The 19168-nt window shown below is 47.2% G+C and overlaps 2 protein-coding genes across 2 annotated transcripts; both read right to left on the reverse strand.

Moving 5' to 3' along the window:
- Positions 1 to 402: 402 nt before the first annotated feature.
- LOC118083701 (16 kDa beta-galactoside-binding lectin) lies at positions 403 to 7122 on the reverse strand. Its single transcript, XM_035112432.1, has 4 exons — positions 7028 to 7122; positions 3616 to 3695; positions 1428 to 1599; positions 403 to 759 (listed from the first exon to the last, which is right to left on the reverse strand). The coding sequence occupies exons 1-4, from the start codon at positions 7034 to 7036 to the stop codon at positions 613 to 615; spliced, it is 408 nt and encodes a 135-aa protein (XP_034968323.1). The 5' UTR covers positions 7037 to 7122; the 3' UTR covers positions 403 to 612.
- A 6639-nt stretch (positions 7123 to 13761) lies between these two features.
- Positions 13762 to 19168, reverse strand: LOC118083483 (16 kDa beta-galactoside-binding lectin-like). Its single transcript, XM_035111964.2, has 4 exons — positions 19160 to 19168; positions 17586 to 17665; positions 15920 to 16091; positions 13762 to 13926 (listed from the first exon to the last, which is right to left on the reverse strand). The coding sequence occupies exons 1-4, from the start codon at positions 19166 to 19168 to the stop codon at positions 13762 to 13764; spliced, it is 426 nt and encodes a 141-aa protein (XP_034967855.1).

The raw sequence follows: 19168 nt of genomic DNA on the forward strand, positions 1-19168 counted from the left end.
TTTGTGTTCACATATAGAAAATTTTGCCTTACTCCATAGCTGACAAGTTTTCCCTTTTCTCGCAAGGAAGCCTATTCAGCATAAGGGAAAATCCCTGTAAAAAAGGGATAACTTGGCAGCTATGCTTACACAGAGATCATCTAGCTCAGTAATGTCCACAATGACTGGCAGCTGCTTTCTAAGGTTTCGTGCCTCTCACTTCCGAGCCTCACCTAGAGCCAGCACCTTAAGGTGATTCTGAGCTAACTCTGCTCTGTCCTGAAGTCCACCCTCCACTAGCTGTTACCAAAGTGGTGCTCTCTGAATATTTTGGTCTGAAACTCCCTTCAGCCCCAGCCAGGATTTTACTATCTTACAACACTCTGGCCATCTGAGAGTGGAAGAATGGGATATCTTACACAATTGACTGTCCCAAAATTTATTCATCTTTTACCATGAAGATGTTTTTCGAGATGCACTGGGAGGTCGCCCAGGAGGGAATGCACAACTCTTTGGGTGAAAAAGGTTCCCCCATCCAAGTTATAAAATAGAACCATGTTAAGCGGCCTACTTTTTTTTTGGAAGAACACAACTGAGTTTTGTTCAACAAGGCGACGGGGACGGAGCGCTAGATTAGCAAAATTTGAGGACTCGGATCTTGAAGTCTCCTTCCACTGCAATGTACTCGATGGTCTTCAGGCCCAGCCGGTTGAGGAAGGAGATTTCGTGGCCCTCTGCCAGAAGCACCTTGATCTCACCTGGAAGGAAGGTGAAGGAAAGCTGCAAGAAGCATAAGAAAGAATCATGACCAGTGTGGGAAGCGCTTTTGTTTTGTTTTGTTTTTACATGTCCCAAAGGGAAATGGCAGCCATTATGTAGACAGTGTGAGTGGCAGTCCAGAGTGTGTCTACTGACATCTTCATCACCTCAACATACTGCCTTCCTGCATGATTAGGGAAGTTTAGGATGTTGGATGTTTTATTGTGTTTTTAACATTCTGTTGGAAGCCGCCCAAAGTGGCTGAGGAAACCCAGCCAGACTGGGGGGGAGGGGTAATAATAAATAAATATATTATTATTATTATTATTATTATTATTATTATTATTATTATTGAGCCAGGAATCCCAGGGAAGCCACCTGCCTGCCTGTTCCACTCGCCTCCATTGGAGTGGATGAGCAGGTTTTATTTATATTCCGCTTTTCATTCAAATGAATCTCAAACGATAAATAGCAATGACATAATAAAATATAATAGAACATCACAAACACAGCATTGATCGTATAAAATAATTAACAAATTATCAGTCAAATGATTATCATCTATAAAACAATTACAGTCTATAAAACACTAACAACAAAACAGCAACTAAAAAAAATAAGCTGAAGATCACCAATATATGCATTTTCCTGCACATCTTCAGTAAATGCATAAACTGCTAGACCCTCACCTGAACTTTGCCGTCCTGCTCAAAAGGAAAGTCGGCTTCTCTCTGCTCTTCTCCCCATTCCCCATTTTCCATCGAGTTGCAGACGATGGTGTTCACATCCCCCTTGCAGTCAAAGCGTGGGTTGAAGTGAAGGGCGATATTGTCGCAGTCTTGGCCCAGATTCACAACAAATCTTGGAGAGGATGGCAGACAGAACTGATGCTGTATGTGTCTGAATTCACATGCGTGTCCAGCACTCACATGTGTCCACACCCCAACAAGAGCTTTGGGATCTTTTGCTAGCGCTATAACATGTGTCCATTTACGAATATGTGTTTGCCTCTATTCCTGCCTAAATAAAAACCCCTGACATCTAATAAAGTTGTTTTATTCTGGGCTGGCAATCCTAAAGGCCCCTGAAATGCCAGGCAGGTCACCCAGTAATTTTTAGAGAGAGAGAATCCAATAGCTTTACCCTTAAGATGGTTGAGAGGGGAAATCAACAAAGAAAGCTTAGTTTATTGCACAAAGTGAAAATGACAGAATCCATGCATGCCGTTTCAGATGGTAAAATTACAATTTTAGCAGACAGCAAATCTCACCACATATCTACACCTTGATCTGGAGAGGGAGAGAACCCCTGATTACTTTCAAAGCCTATAGAACATGGGCCTGACAATTTTGCCAGAGAACCCACACTAATAGCCATAGCTGTCAAGTTTTCCCTTTTCTCGTGAGGAAGCCTATTCAGCATAAGGGAATTTCCCTTAAAAAAGGGAGAACTTGACAGCCATGCTAATAGCAAGTTAAGACATTGAGGTGTGTGGGAGGGGGGAGAGAGAGAATAGATCTGTCCTTAATGTGTTTGCTGATTCCTTGGGAGCTAGGAGAGCCCACCAACTGTTCTGAACTTGGTGTATTTCTAATATTTCTTGCTAATACATCTTAGTGGGGAATGGAGGCAGGGCCGGCTCGCCCATTGACTCTAGTGGCGCGGGGCACCGGGGCGCTGAGGGGCACCCCAGCCAGTGGAGGAGCTGTGCAGCGGCCTCCCTTTTCCCTCCGCCAGCCGCGCCGCTCAGGGTCTCCACTCAGGGAGGTAAGCGAGCGGAGCAGGGGCACTAGGACCCTGTTCCGCTCTGCAGTGCCAGAGTCATCACTCACCCCGGTGCTGCGTTTCATTGGTAGAGGCGATGCCACATGGCAGCAGCTCTACCAATGAAACACAGTGCCAGGGTCATCCTTGTTGGCGGGAAGGCTCGGATGCCTTCCCACAGTCTGGGACTCTCCCCGCAGCCCGCTGGCTCCATGGTGCCCATCTGGCCTCCGCTGCCGTCTGGAGGGCTCCGGACTGCAGGAGCGGGGATCTCCCTGCTGGCTCTGCGGGGCCAGGACGCCGGGCCTCTCCGCAGGCCGCGCTCTCCCCTTCCTGGCCCTGCCGCCTCTCGGCTCAGCCGAGGCGGAGCCCTGAGGCCTTCCAGCTCGGGGGAGACAGCGAGCTTCTCCAGGGAAGGTAAGAGCTTTCCTTTAAAAAAGAAATGGAGGGGAAGAGCTGGAGGTCCAGGGCGCCCGATGAGCTTAAGACGGCCCTGAATGGAGGGGTGCTTGAGATGAGCAATTCCAGTAGCTCTTGTTGTCTTTCTCCCAGAGTTCCCACCCAGCTCAACCAGGAAAAGACCCTGATGTTGGGAAAGATGGAGGGCACAAGGAGAAGGGGATGACAGAGGACGAGATGGTTGGACAATGTTCTCGAAACTACCAACATGAATTTGACAGAACTGCGGGAGGCAGTGGAAGACAGGAGTGCCTGGCATGCTATGGTCCATGGGGAAACGAAGAGTCGGGCACGACTAAACAACAAGAAGATCTCCTCTTGTTTGTCTGCTTACTGGCTGCCACTGGGGGAGGGATCGGATTCCCTGAAGCCTGGCAGATGAGGTGAAATGATGGCACCTAAATCATGCTTCCCCATGACACGATACATAACTCATGCCAGTGTCCCAGCTCCACATCCCCCCTTCAATAAGCCACAACAACCTTCTTAGGTAGGGCTGTGTTCTCTTCTGGGCAGACTTCTGAGGACCATATGTCAGAGGTGTGGGAGGGCCCCATTTGGCTCCTAAGGTTCCTCAGCCCACCACAAGCAGGAGTAAAAACACCACAAGTCCCAGTATTACTTGGAGACACTTTCCCCCCCTTCTCAACTTACTCTTTGCAATCGGACAAGATCTTCCCCTTCACCTCAACCGTCTCTCCATGCTGAAGTTTCAGATGAGTAGCAACCAATCCCTGCAGCAAGAGGGGAAAGACTTATTTGAGATTCAGGAGAGAAAAGCAGGGCTGTCTTAAGCATATGCGGCGCCGGGGTGCAAAGATCCACCCAGCACCCTACCCCCCCCAGGTTGTCCAGACTCAGGCACACAGGAGGGAAGAGCTGGCTGGCTGCTTCAGGATCTCACTGGCTCGGTCGCCCCTGAACTCACAGCAGGAGAGCCCCCCGCCGTGCTCCAACTGATGGACGGGCTCTTCCCCGGACTCAACTCTCGGGCCCTGGACTCGCGGCCTGGCGCCCCTGAGAGCCTGGCGCCCGGGTGCCCCGCACCCCTAGCACCTATGGGTAAGACGGCCCTGGAGAAAGGGGAGTGGAAATTAAACCAAGAAAACCAAACTGAAAGTATGGATCATGGAGGAGCAGACTTCCCAGTTGCTACAAGACAGGACAAAAGGAAGCAAACCAGCAATAAATAAATAGGCAATAAATAGGAACCTCTTTAAGCTTGGGGGCCACATTTACTTCTTGGTAACTTTTCAGGGGCCACATGCAAGTGGTGGGTGGGGGCAGAGGCCGAAGTCATAATTTTCACAGTGCCATAGTGGGGTACACACCCTTCTCTGTCCTCCAAGCCAGCTAACCACTGTCAGAACTTAAGAACACACCCCATAAATGCATAATTTTATTTGTATGCCACCTTTCCATAGTTAAAGCCATGAGAAAGATGGCTTACAACCTGGGGGGGGGGCATAATTACAGTAGTCATAAACAATAAATAAAACTTCAAAATACACAACAAAAATAAACACTTTCCACATAGAACCATAGAATCATAGAAATGTTGAGTTGGAATGGACCCCCAGGTGCCTCTATTATTGGGTTGCCATATTACAAAAAGTGAAAATTCGGACACTAAGTTGTTGAGTTTTATCTCAAAAGTAGTAGTAGTTTTTGAGCTGCTTTTAATGAAATTCACCAAAATCTACACTTCCAACATGGATTGCCAAATGTCTGGATTTTCCCGGAGATTTCAGCGATTTCCACCCTGGCACTATTTTCTGTTCCAACCCTCTGCAGTCCAGGAATCCCTCCCGCAGCTGGTATCAAAAACCAGAAACAACCTCACCCCCCCAAAAAACCCACTAAGCCCTCAGATTTTGCAGCTGGAGTCAGTCCGGGGCATCCCAGGCCAGGTGGGCAAAGGCCTCCAGGGGTTCTTGTCTAACGGGTCTCTGCAAACCAGGATGGCTTTTGCTGCCTGCAACTGGATCAATCCTCTTTTGTCCAGCTATCTCTAACAACAAGCCTCTATCCCTGCTAACGCTAAGGGAGTGATCGCCATGGCAGTTACAATTTGTGCTCAGATTCTGCAGCCAGCCCCTCTTGAGTAAGCTACCAATGTGTGAGTCTGGGTGCAGTCCTGGGAAAATGGAGATTAGAATACAGGACCAAGGAAGCAGCAACAGCTAAGCAGCTGTCTAAGAAATAGACAGGGCTTGTTCACACTTTGGCTTGCCCCATGCCTAGAAAGCACAGATCCAAGCCGTTTTGCCTTTGCGCCTCCATTATCCCCTATAAAACCCGCTCTTTGGTGATAAATTGGAACAAACAGCAATCTGCAGGAAAGCATAACGGCCATTTCATAGGAATCATAGGATCAGAGTTGGAAGGGACCCTGGGGGTCATCTAGTTCAACCCCCTGCAATGCAGGAATATGCACCAGTCCTGAATGGGGATCAAACCTGAGACCTTGGCATTATCAGCACCATGCTCTAACTGACGGAGCTATCCAGCATTTGTTCCAATTCAGCACTAAGCTGCGAGTTTTCCCAGCACCACTCCTTCAGTCCAAATCAGAGCCCTAAATGCATTTAGAGTAGGCATCCCCAAACTTCGGCCCTCCAGATGTTTTGGACTACAATTCCCATCTTCCCCGACCACTGGTCCTGTTAGCTAGGGATCATGGGAGTTGTAGGCCAAAACATCTGGAGGGCCGCAGTTTGGGGATGGCTGATTTAGAGCAAGATATCCTGTGAGGAGGAAGCCACCAGATCCACTGTGAAATTAAAATGCTAAAGAGCATCATTCAGTATGGTCAGTTTACACCCTGGGCTTTAGAAATCCCATCTTTTCTGTGAGGTCCTTACTTAAAACCTCGGCTCACATCCCCTTTGAGCATGCAAAATGTTTTTTTGGCATGCTTGCATTCATTCATCCCTTCAGTTACGTTTCCGAGCACAGTTCAAAGTGTTGGTGCTGACCTTTAAAGCCCTAAATGGCCTCGTTCCAGTATACCTGAAGGAGCGTCTCCACCCCCATCGTTCTGCCCAGACACTGAGGTCCAGTACTGAGGGCCTTCTGGCGGTTCCCTCGTTGCGAGAAGCCAAGTTGCAGGGAACCAGGCAGAGGGCCTTCTCGGTGGTGGCGCCTGTCCTGTGGAACGCCCTCCCATCAGATGTCAAAGAGAAAAACAGCTACCAGATTTTTAGAAGACATCTGAAGGCAGCCCTGTTTAGGGAGGCTTTTAATGTTTAATTGTTTTATTTCATTTTTCTGTTGTAAGCCGCCCAGAGTGGCTGGGGAATGAATGAATGAATAAATAAATAAATAAACAAATAAATAAATAATTCAGTTACCCTTGTCTCTCCTGCAACAACAAACAACAACAACAACAACAACAATTTTTTATTTATACCCCGCCCATCGGGCTGGGTTTCCCCAGCCACTCTGGGCAGCTTCCAACAAAATATTAAAATACAATCGTCTGTTAAACATTAAAAGCGGCAAGACACCAATCTTTTTAGAAAGAGCTCTCTCTCTCTCTCTCTCTCTCTCTCTCTCTCTCTCTCTCTCTCTCTCTCTCTCTCTCTGTGTGTGTGTGTGTGTGTGTGTGTGTGTGTTATCAATAGCACAGCATCATCAACAGAGATCAGTCCCACTGACAAAGCACCAAGAATGTTTACTAAGAGACCAGAAACAAGAAGAAATGCAAGTTGCACACAACAGTTATCAGGAAACAGGCAAATGTTTCTCCAAAGAGAACAACCCAAGAACATGAGAAGAACCTGTTGGATGAGGCCAATGACCCATCTAGTCTACCATCCTTTTCTCACAGTGGCCAACCAGATGCCCGTGGCAAATGTGCAAGCAGGACCTGAGCACAAGAGCCCTCTCCCTTCTTGCAGTTTCCAATAACTAGTATTCAGAAGCATTACTGCTGGCTACTTATTAATACCCCTCAGTTCTCCAGCCCTGATCAGTTACAGCAGCGCGTCTTGCAACCTCAGCAGCAACCTCAGCAGCAACCGTCTGCTGTCCTAACAGCAACAGCATAGAATCCAGGACTCACACACTCCATTGTGCCGTCTTGCTCGGGTCCAGCCAGTGAATGAAGGCAGCAAGGCTCTCTTCCCTTCTATTCTCAGCTCTGTGACTCAGTGAAAGAATTCAAGACAGCTGCCTTTTTAAAGGACTCAGCCAGGAAGACCCCCCAGCTGCTTTTAAATAGCTGGGCCAACTGTACCGCATGACTGAAAGTGTGTGTTGTGAGTGGAGGGTCTGCTCAGATATCCAGAAATTCAAGCTGGGGGAGATCAGAGTCAATGGGCAAAAAACAAAAAAAACCTAACCTGCTTCAGATGAATGGGAACATTGATAACAAACACAAGCGGCTGACACTATTTCTGCATGCAATCGATGCCAGCAACCTCCTGGCTGGCATTCGCTGAAACATTTGTTCATTGTTTGATCTGTGTTTTGGATGCCAGCAGAAGACCAGGCAGCAGAAGACACTGGAAAGACTTAGATGTAAATCACTTTCATTGGCTTTCAGTGAGCAAGGGCAGGACCTAAAAGTAGCATTGCAGGGTCAACACTTCTGGTTCACAAAGCTGAAGCTGATTTCTGCCAAGGTTGGAAGCACAGCTTAACCAGAAAGCTTTAAAAAGTCTATAAACTGGTACCTCGGTTTACGAACTTAATCTGTTCCGGAAGTCTGTTCTTAAAGCAAACTGTTCTTAAACCAAGGCGTGCTTTCCCTTAGAAAGTAATGGAAAATGGATTAATCCATTCCAGACAATGAAAAACAACCCCTAAAACAGCAATTTAACATGGATTTTCCTATCTAACGAGACCATTGATCCATAAAATGAAGGCAGTAATCAATGTACTGTACTATAAAATAAATAAGACAGTATTGTAGATGATAAAAATTAAAATTACATTTCCCCCCTTATTTGCACTGATGATAGTCATTTTTGGATGGGGGGCTTTTATCCATTTCTGCAGTCACACAATCAACCAGTAGCTGAACTGGGTTTGCGCACAGTCACAAAAAACAAGTCACAAGCCACAGTCACAAGTCAGTCCCATAAAACAAAGAGCAAGTCACAGTCAAAAAAAGGAAAAAGCCACACAAACAAAGAAGAAGAAGAAAAGCTCCAAATGTCAGCTCTGTGTTGTGTGGGTGCTCAGGACTCAACAGCCAACAGACTCAACAGGAAGCCTCTGATTATCAACGGGGGACTCAATTCACAAAAAGAACACACTCAACAGGAAGCGGAACATGTTCTTCTGCTTCCAAGGCAAAGTTCACAAACTAAAACACCTACTTCTGGGTTTGCAGCGTTCTTAATCCAAGTTGTTCATAAACTAAGCTGTTCTTCAACCAAGGTACCCCTGTATGTTTCTGAACTTCAAAGTTCAGGTATGCTCTGGTATACCCCATACTGGAGGTCTCTGTGGCTGGAGGTCTGTCCCTCTGGAGACAAGCAAAGGGGGTTGTTGCTTTATTTGTAACCCATCTGATTGGGTTGCCCCAAGCCACTCTGGGTGGTAAATTAGATTCTACCTAATTCTCACTTCTCAAACTAATACATGAACTGAAACACAAGAATCCTTCAAGCTTTGCATTTCTCCAAATTTTGTGACGCAGTTCTCCAGCCAATGTGGTACAGAAATGCATATACAGTATTGTGACCGTAACATAAAAATGCATTATATTAGGGAAACCTTCATGCAAAAATCTGTATATTAAAAATCTGTATACAAAAGTGTGTATATTGTGAGAAATTCACACTAACATATGGTTGAATTTTTTTAACATAGTTCGCTCTGAAAACTGGACACTGTAAAAATGAGAGAAACCAAACCTTACTGGACCAACATTCTTCTCTGATCGAGGTTATTGTGCTTGTGCAACGCTTGTGAAGAACCTCAAATGATAATAACAACTAAGAAAATCAGGAAAATCAAATTAGCTCTGGGACACCATAAATCATACACCCATTGCATCCAAGAGAGGATTATCTGAAGGAATGGGTTGTTGATTTTCAACTCTATCTGCAAGGCACTGAAAAGGGCATGTAAGTACATCCCCAATATCTAAAATAAGTTTAAAAATAGTAACTGTGGGTGCCCATGCCCAAATTTGGCCCAAATGAGGGCAAATTGTAAGCAAGCACAATTCATTGCATTGCACAACATCATTGCTGATCACAAGACACATCTGTTAAGGCACAGAGGTCTGAGCTTCCAGATTTCCAGCTTCGCGGAACTTGAGCCAACATGCTGTTGCCTTCTTATCTTAAACCGGCAGGCTTTTCGATAATTGAATTAATAAACATCCCTTTAATGATCCCTCCAGAGATTCTGAAAAAATGGCAAAAATGGCAAACTGATCTTTTAACGGTCCCGGAAAAGCAAGCATAACTGGGCAGAGTCAAAGAAGCAGTTGTTTGTGGAATAAAATACCTTGCAGCAACAAAGCACCTTCAGAGAAGGAACGGGTTGTTTCCCCAGGAAGAGTTCTCTCCTCTGCCCTACCTTTGCTGGAATCTTTTGGCAATCTTTGGAACATTATCACCCCCTTGGGAATTCAACAAACAGGAAAAGGAATGCACTTGCAAGCTTACGTCCATTTAACCGCTCTGCTTGGAGCCAGTCTTGCAGCTCTCTCTTATACCCTCCCCAGCACCTCAAAGATGAAAAGGTTGCAACACCAAGGAGTATTGCCTGTCCCCAGGGCCAGCCCACCCATCAGGTAAGGGGAGGCAATTGCTTGCCTCAGGTGGCAAAATCTACAGGGGCAGCAGATCCAGACTCCAAGGAATGCTGCTTCTGCCCAGGGGGGCAGTGAGAGGTGGCATGGAGGGCAGTGAGAGGTGGCATGGACTGGAGCACACATCCAGTCCCCCTTCATGCCACCTCTACAGCAACCTCTATGAGAATAGAAGGCACTGCAGGCAGGCGCGGTGCTAGGGCTTTTTGCGCCCTAAGCAAAACACTTTCTGGCGCCCCCCCCCGGGCGCATGCGTCATGACGCACACACGCCCCAGCACGCCTGCGGAGCTTTGCGTGGGGAGTGGGAGGCTGAGGCCGCCTCAACTGAACAGCTGAGAGGTGTAGCGAGGTGGCCCCAGGCTCACACTCCCCCTGCGTGCCTCCGGAGCTTCACGCCCGGAGCGGGAGCTTGGGGCCGCCTCGCCGCACCTCTCAGCTGTTCAGTTGAGGCGGCCCCAGGCTGCTGCTCCCTGCGCGAAGCTCCAGAGGTGCGCGGGGATCGCTGGGAGCGCGAGCCTGGGGGCGGGCCTGCCTCCTCCCGCTCTCTTCTCCGCTGCAGCTTGCAAGACCCTGCTGATCATGCTGGCTGGCGGGCCCCGCTCGCCCTTCTGCCGCTGCCGCTTCTCTGCCGCTTCCCGCGCACTTCCGGAACTTCTCGCAGGGAGCGCGAGCCTGGGGCCGCCTCGCCCGCCTTTCAGCTGTTCAGAGGAGGCGGCTCCAGGCCCGCGCTCCCTGCGCGCCTCCAGATAGCGGCCTGAGGCAGCACCGGCGGGCGGCGGGCGGCCTGGTCAGCGCCCCCTCCATTTGGGCGCCCTAGGCCGTGGCCTTAATGGAAGCGCCGGGGCTTGCAGGTCTCTTCTCAGCCTTGTTCCCCATGTAACCATCATTTCACCCCTTGTTCCTGATGCAGACAGGCGAACTAATGCCAGGGTGCTGGACGGAGCAAAGATCACCAGTGCTGAAGCAACGATTCTTCAACATCCACGTCGTTGGACTGGTCATGTTTTGCGGATGCCCGATTCTTGTCTTCCAAAACAACTACTCTCTTTCGAACTTAAAAATGGAAAGCGTAATGCTGGTGGTCAACAGAAGAGGTTTAAAGACTCTCTCAAGGCAGTTCTTAAAAAATGTAGTATAAACACCAACAACTAGGAAACTGGCCTGCGAGCGTCCCACTTGGAGAACAGCCTTTACCAAAGCTGTCATGGGCTTTGAAGACGCTCGAACTCAGGACGAAAGGGAGGAACATGCTAAGAGGAAGGCACGTTTGCCAACTCCACACCGTGATCAACTCCCGCCCGGAAACCAATGTCCCCACTGTGGAAGGACGTGTGGATCCAGAATTGGCCTCCACAGTCCCTTACAGAATCACTGTTAAGACCGTTAACAGGTAGGTAGCCGTGTTGGTCTGGCCTAGGTGAAAACCTATTTCAGAAATAGATTGGAAAGAGAAGTTGCTGAACTGCAACTTATCACCAAACTTAAAACCATGGAGAGACCTGGTCTGAATAAAGACACTGGATTCTTATCTCATTATACATGATAAACCTATCTTTAGCCATCTCACCCCTTGCTTTTTCCTGGAAGATCAATTGCAGTCGTTAACAGTCATCAACGGGTTTTCACACCTATCAGCCAATCACCCCTTCCCACCACCCTTCTGAGTAATACCCCTCCCCACCCTCTCACTATATATAAGGGTCTGGTGACTTCTGTTTCAGTGTATCTGAAGAAGTGTGCATGCACACGAAAGCTCATACCAATGACAAACTTAGTTGGGTCTCTAAGGTGCTACTGGAACGAATTTTTTTATTTTGTTAAGACCGTGTTTATGGAAGACAATCTTACTCCTTGGAGGCTGGAACTGGCACCTCCTTGGCAGACCCCCTCCCATGCCACGTCTACAGCAACCTCTTGGCGAATAGGAGGCACTGCATGTCTCTTCTCACCCTTGTTCCCCATGTAATTATCATTTCCCCCCCTTGTTCCTGATGTAGATCTTCACTCACCCCCTTCTTCCCTGGCAGGACAGGGGGGTGCCAGTTTATAATTCCCCTCAGGTACCAAAATGCCCCAGGACAGCTCTGCCTGTCTCTTATTCCACAGTGCAGATGGCGGCTCTTTTCCACCACGTGTAACATTATTTTATATGCCCTATTCTCTGTCCTGCACTCACTTCTAAAGCCCAGCCTGTCAGCTCACCGTACCGAGGGACGTTTCTTAGCATTTTCATCTGACAGTAGATCCAGTGACCTCCGCTTTGCAGAATATCTGCCTCTAAACACATTTAGCAACATTTATACGAGGAGAGACTTGTGCCCTAGATGCATATAGAGAGTGAGCTGTCAGGAGGGCACGAGACTCTCGATCTCAGGGTTGTGGGTTCGAGCCCCACGTTGGGAAAAAGATCCCTGCATTGCAGGGGGTTGGACTTGATGACACTCAGGATTCCTTCCAACAATTCTACAATGTTAAGTTTTTTATAGGCTGGAAGCTGCCCAGAGTGGCTGGGGCAACCCAGTCAGGTGGGCGGCCTATATTATTATTGGTAAGCCTTCAAATGAACTCCTCCCCACTGCTTTATTTTTACTTAAAAACTCCCCAGGGAGATGGTGCTGGAGGAGAGGGGTGTTTAGCTCTCCCACATCAACTGCTTTCCAGATCCAAATAGCACCCCATCTCCGAAGCCACTGGGGAAAGGCCATAGGTAGACCTGAAGCAAAAATAGAAAACAAAGTCCTTTAATAAGACCTGTAACTTGCTTCAGCCAATAGGTGGCACAGTCAGCATTACTTATTAGCAGTTATGTTTCAGAAAACAAGAATGCACCTTGTAAACTGCAATTTAGGGAGGCAGGAGGAACTAATAGTAGGCTTCTTTGACTCTAGATTAGAGAAAAGAGAAAGCAGCAGCAGGATCTTGGCCTTGCTTCTCTTAAAAACATAGCAATGCATTTATAAAACCAAATTGAATTATATTTAAGATAGGTAAAGGTAAAGGGACCCCTGACCATTAGGTCCAGTCGTGACCAACTCTGGGGTTGCGGCACTCATCTCACATTATTGGCCGAGGGAGCCGGCGTACAGCTTCCAGGTCATGTGGCCAGCATGACAAAGCCGCTTCTGGCGAACCAGAGCAGCACACGGAAACGCCATTTACCTTCCTGCTGTAGCGGTACCTATTTATCTACTTTCACTTTGACGCACTTTCAAACTGCTAGGTTGGCAGGAGCTGGGACCGAACAACGGGAGCTCATCCCGTTGCAGGGATTCGAACCACCGACCTTCTGATCAGCAAGCCCTAAGCAATGTCCCATTTATACCGAACTGCCCAAGATTCAAGCAGAAAGTAACAGAAGAACATCTCAGTTTGCATGTACCATCACGTGCAAGCCTTAGCTAACTGAAGAGGACAAAAAAAAATAATCCCAAAAAACTAAGGCTGAATCCCGTTTTGTATGTTTGATGCAGTTTTGCACAGTAAACACACCACCCCTCCCACTTCAGAGGAGGACAACCTTTGTTGCTGCTTAATAGATGCCAAGCCGAGAGAGAGAAATGTTTGAGGTCAATGACTCAGGAAACCCCAACAGAGGGCATCGTGGCTTCCTCTTTGCTGTCAACCAAAAGCGGAAGAGCATAATCCAAAAGACGTTATAAAATACAGGTGGGGACCCTCAGGCCAGGGAGCCAAATGTGGCCCCCAGGACCCTCTTACCTGAGCCACAACCCTCACCCACCCTGCTCTGTATTCCTGGAGTTTTGCCTGGCTGCAATGTGTCCTTGAAATCTGGCCATTCCTCTTGGTGGCCAGAGAAGGCTGTCTGAGTATGCCAAGAAACTTGAAAGGTGACATTCATATGCGTTGCGTGTTGGCCTCTGACCCAATCAACTGCTCCCACATGGCGGCCCTCTGCAGGTTGTCTAGGACAGAAAGAGGCCCTCGAGCTGAAAAACGGTTCACCATTCCCATTCTAAAATCAAAACATGCGATGCGGCCTTTCTTTGAATAACGCAATTGAATTTATTCGTCCACACGGCGAGGGGGGGCAAGTTTGAGGACTCTGAGGTTAATGTCTCCTTGCACTGCTATGTAGCTGATGACATCCAGGTCCAGCCGGTTGGGGAAGGTAAATTCGTGGCCCTCTGCCAAGACTTTTATCTCCGAAGTAAGAAAGGTGAAGGAGATCTGAAAGAAGCAGGAGGAGGAATCACAACCGGCGTTGGACAATAAACGCTTTTTACAAAGCCCGATGGTGTTTGAAAACTTCTAGCAGAATGGCACTCATTCTACAGACATGGCGACTTGACCATTCAGTGTCCAGGTCTTGTGCAAGAGGATCATGAGCTGCTTCGACCCCAGAGCTCTTCATGGTGGCTGAGTTTGTGCCCTTCCAAAGCCCAAGAGCCAGACTTGGCTTAACTCTACATGTTAACACCACCCATTAAAAGACTGTACAGCCGTACCTTGGATCTCAAACGCCTTGACTCCCAAACAAATCAGCTCCCAAACGATCAAAACCCAGAAGCGAGTGTTCCAGTTTCCGAACGATTTTCGGAAGCCAAACGTCCGGCGCAGCTTCCGATTGGCTGCAGGATGCCCCTGCAGCCAATCAGAAGCCGCGTCTTGCTTTTCTAACGTTTCCAGGAGTCAAACGGACTCCCAGAACGCATTCTGTTTGAGAACCAAGGTACGACTGTACTGAGGCCATATTTCAACCGTTATCCACACAGAACCAAAGATAGGCTCTTAATCCAGAATAACAGGGTGGGGGGGCAGGTATCCCTATATGAATGTGAAGCTGGTTAGTAGCTTGTTACAAAAAAGGGGGTCTCCAGGGGTCTTAAGTATGTTTAATTATCATGAGCACAGGCAAAAAGTACAATATGATAAAACGTTAGATTCAATAAAATTTGCAAAGCAGTCCTGTACTCCAACTAAAGATGGGGACATAAAGGTAAAGGTTTCACCTGGACCCCACAAGATATCAGATAAGGCCTTTGAATATCAGAGACATAACTGAAAAAAGAGAGCTATAAGGGTCCAGGTAAGTTCTGTGTTGCAATTCTAGCTAGATTGTTGTTGTTGTTTAGTCGTCTTAGTTGTGTTCGACTCTCCGTGACCCCATGAACCAGAGCGTGCCTTGGAAACACTTTCTTCTCAAAGCTTCTCCTCCTTTATGTCCATGGAGTTTTCTTGGCAAAATACTGGAATGGATTGCAGGTTCCTTCTCCAGGTGGATCACATTTAGTCTAAACTCTCAGCTATTATAAATTATAAATGTATATTATAAATGCATTATAAATGGGAACCATTTATAATATACTTGCAGAAACAAAGGACGACTATTGACTTGATGGCAGGATTTAAATAAATACTCACGCCTTTATCAACACAAATATGTAGAAAATAAAGAAATAATATAGTGGATTTTTTTTTTAAGAAACAGCAGTGTGTAATAGGTAGAAAATAAATCAGAGGTGGAAGTTGGGAGAAGCCCAGGAGGGGTGGGAAGAGGTAATGTAATATGGATGTGTGATGTTTGTAATTGAAAAAGAAAAGTGAATAAAAATTTAATACAAAAAATAAACTCTCGGCTATGACCTGTCCGTCTTGGGTGGCCCTGCACGGCATAGCTCATAGCTTCTTGGAGTTATTCAAGCCATGAAGGGGTTAGCTAGATAAGGGGACCATAATAGCCAAAGTATTGTTAGGGCAGCTGGCAGGATAGCCTAGGAGGGTTGGTTGACTCAGGGTGAACTTGTGATTCCCATGATTCCTAGCTAAAAGGACCAGTGGTCGGGGAAGATGGGAATTGTAGTCCAAAACATCTGGAGGGCTGAAGTTTGGGGGTGCCTGGTCTACACCAACCTCATCTTCCGGGTGACAAGTCCCATCAGCCTGAGACAACACATCTGGAAGGTACCAGCTTGGCTAAGAAACAGCTGGGAAGGTGAGATCTTAGAAGACGATACACAGTGGGGTTCCAGTTGTCCTGTACATAGGGACTCTACGTGTTGTTGGACTGCTGGCCCCATTGTGCCTGACCACTGGGCAAGCTGGCTGGGGCTGATGGGAGTTCGGAGTGCAATGTCACCTGGAGGACCCACAGAGTACCTCCACCATAAAGGAACCAGGACTTGCAGAGAAACCACCCACCCCACTTCTGCCAAGTCCTCACCTTGACTTTGCCACCTTGCTCAAAAGGGAAGACGTTCAGTCTCTCCTCTGCTCCCCACTTCCCCAACTTCTTGAAATTGCAGACAATGGCGTTCACATCCTTCTGGTAGTTAAAGCGGGTGTTGAAGTGAAGGATGACGTTTTCACAGTCTTGGCCCAGATTCACAACAAAGCTTGGCGAGGATAACAGATACGAAGCAAGGATACAGAGTGAAACCAGCAGAGCAACTAATACAGCCAGCCCCTCAGTACCAGGCAATGACATATGGGCTGTGCAGGTAGGATGTCTTCAGCCCAAAGATTTAGGTTTCGTGAGAACTCTTAACTATAAAGCAAGGTTCTAGATTGCAGAGAACCATGAAGTCTTTTGTGTTGATGCTGACCTTTAAAGCCCTAAATGGCCTCGGTCCAGTATACCTGAAGGAGTGTCTCCACCTCCGTCATTCTGCCCGGACACTGAGGTCCAGCACCGAAGGCCTTCTGGCGGTTCCCTCGTTGTGAGAAGCCAAGTTGCAGGGAACTAGGCAGAGGGCCTTCTCGGTGGTGGCGCCTGCCCTGTGGAACACCCTCCCAACAGATGTCAAAGAGGAAAACAACAACCAGACTTTTAGAAGACATCTGAAGGCAGCCCTGTTCAGGGAGGCTTTTAATGTTTAATAGATTACTGTGTTTTATTTTTCTGTTGGAAGCCGCCCAGAGTGGCTGGGGGAACCCAGCCAGATGGGCGGGGTATAAATAATAAATTATTATTAATTATTATTATTATTATTTGTCTGCCTGGAGCTGAATGTATATCGATGGGGTGGCAAGACAGAGCCCACTCTCTGCTTGCTGTGCCTTCCTTCTGAGTAGCTCTTAAGTTACTTAACTCATGCGAACCCCCCCAACCCCACATTCACCCTTAAATAGCTTCTTATAGAATTGTAGAGTTGGGAAGGGACCCAAGGGACATCTAGTCCAACGCCCCTGCAATGCAGGAACTTACAACAACCTTGCAATGTAGGCTGGCATTCTTATCCCTCTACTGCAGATGTAAGCAAAGCCTAGAGAATATACGGTCAGGGAGGCTATGTGCTCCCCATCTGCACATGTTTTGAAGGATTGGCAGATCAGCAGACCCAACTGTATTTTGTTGGTTAAAGAGCAGCTTTCCGCAACCTGGCGCCCTTCAGATGTTTGGGACAAGCCCCGCCCCAGCCATCATACCCAGCAGTCAGGGGTGATGGGATTTCAGTTCTGTTGGGCACCAGGTTGGGGAAGCCTGATCCAAAGAGTAGGAACGAAACCAATGAGTTCAGATTGCAACTTGGAGGAGGATTTCAAGTGCAATGAACCTTTTCCAGGTCAATGCAACATGCCAGAGGCAAAAGTTGGTTGTAATTTTTACCTTTCTATGGTAAGATAATTTCTGTACACATTGTCACACCTCTCTCCATCCAAGCAAGAGGCATATTGGACACATTCCAGCCAGGCCAAAATACTTAGAAAGGGTGTGGAGCAGGGCCAGGGAAATATGCAGTCTGAGACAGTTCTGAGGGCCAGAGACTGAGAGATGGACAGCTGCATTCTGCCCCAAGGCTGAGGTTCCTCACCACTGCAGTTCTGATAGCAAGAGCCGACTGCCAGTGGTGTGTCCTGGGAACACTCTTCCCGACTTCTCAGCTTACCCTTTGGCATCTTGCCGGCACCTCCCAATCACTAGAATCGTGTCTCCGTGTTGAAGTTGAAGGTGGGTAGCAATCAGCTTCTACGGCAGGAGAAACCGGACAGATTTTCAACCACAGCGATAGCATGGTGAGATTTAGGAGAGACGGAGAGAGGAGAGGGGAAATTAGTGCTGTTGCAATCTTTGGGCCAGGAAACAAATTGAGCCCGTGGGTCATGGATGGAGAAGACTTTCTAATTGCTACAAGACAGGACCAAAAGATGCAGCCAGCAACAAACAAAAAGACAAGAGCATAGGTAATATCTCATTTGTCATAGGAGGGGAGAACAGGGTAAACTACATTAAAGGTTCCTACAATCAAGCAGTATATAAGTTTTATGAAATAATTTCTTTTAAAAAAATGACTCCACTCACTGTCTAAAAACACTGCTAGGCAGCAGGAGCCAGGCTAACATTACATCACAGAACTTGCTTAGAAGGGTACCTGCACCTTTTGCTCTATAACTTTCCTTCTAGTGGGCTAGAGATTTCTATTTTTTAAAATAGAAGCTTAAAGTCTGGACCCCCTTGCAGGTACCTACCTTGGGCAGTTTGAGCATGAAAAACTACTTTTGCACACCCCATCCCCTAAAATCACATTATACTTCAGTGATGGCGAACCTATTCCCCCCCCATTTGTTCCCCCACTCCTCCTACAGCTTGTCTTTACTAGAGCTTGTCTCTGCTGTTAAAACCTGCTGTTGTTGCTGCTGGTAGCCAGAGATTGGTTTTTTTAACCCTTTCTGTGCTGGTTTTTTTGGGCGCTTTGGCAGGCTATGTCGGTGCTGCGTGTTAGTTCCATCAAATGTATTATTCATCATTTATTTCTGTTCTCTTTCCCCCCCAAAAAATGTGCAGCAGTTTTGGGGGATCCCCCCCCAAAGCAAAGCAACTTTTGCACCTCCCAAAAAATCCTCCAAAACTTTGGTCAGCATCTCCCCCCAAAAAGCTCAACAACTCTGGGCACTTTGTGATAAATAATGGGTTTTTGGTTTGGTTTGGTTAAATAATTAGTTTTTTGTTTATTAAATACAGTTATATATTACAATTATACATTTTTTATTATTTAAACTATAAATATCACAAAATTATGGTTTTTTTTCCTCAAAGTGACACACCACCCGAGTTATGCTCGGTTTTTTGGCGAATTTTGACACACCAAGCTCAAAAGGGTGCCCATCACTGTTATACTTGCTTCTCCCACAGGTAAACCTTTGTTTGTAAGTTTGGTGGGACCCATCTTTTCATTTATGCTGGAAATCGCCATGCATATTGATAATACGGCCTCGTCATTAACAGAGGAAAGTCCCACCGACAAAACACACACAAAAGAATTTAGTAAGAAACCAGAAACAGCGAGACAGGGGAGGCTAGAAGTGCCACGCATACTGGTACAGATTGTTTCCGAAAGGATAACTTAAACTCATTCCCAAGCTGATCTGTTTCCAGCCCTGTTCAGTGCCTGTTGCTTGTATTACCACCTCAATACCAACAGTCTCCTAGTCTTACAGCAGCAAGAGAGAACGCAGGACTCACCGTCTCCAT

This window comes from Zootoca vivipara, chromosome 9, assembly GCF_963506605.1.
Source record: "Zootoca vivipara chromosome 9, rZooViv1.1, whole genome shotgun sequence".
Lineage (NCBI taxonomy): Eukaryota > Metazoa > Chordata > Lepidosauria > Squamata > Lacertidae > Zootoca > Zootoca vivipara.

Coding starts and splice junctions, on each gene's coding strand:
- LOC118083483 (XM_035111964.2), bottom strand. Junction 16,092..17,585: donor TGCCGGCAAGATGCCAAAGG/GTAAGCTGAGAA, acceptor ATCCTCGCCAAG/CTTTGTTGTGAATCTGGGCC. Junction 13,927..15,919: donor AGCAAGGTGGCAAAGTCAAG/GTGAGGACTTGG, acceptor TGCTTCTTTCAG/ATCTCCTTCACCTTTCTTAC.
- LOC118083701 (XM_035112432.1), bottom strand. Junction 1,600..3,615: donor ATCTTGTCCGATTGCAAAGA/GTAAGTTGAGAA, acceptor ATCCTCTCCAAG/ATTTGTTGTGAATCTGGGCC. Junction 760..1,427: donor AGCAGGACGGCAAAGTTCAG/GTGAGGGTCTAG, acceptor TGCTTCTTGCAG/CTTTCCTTCACCTTCCTTCC.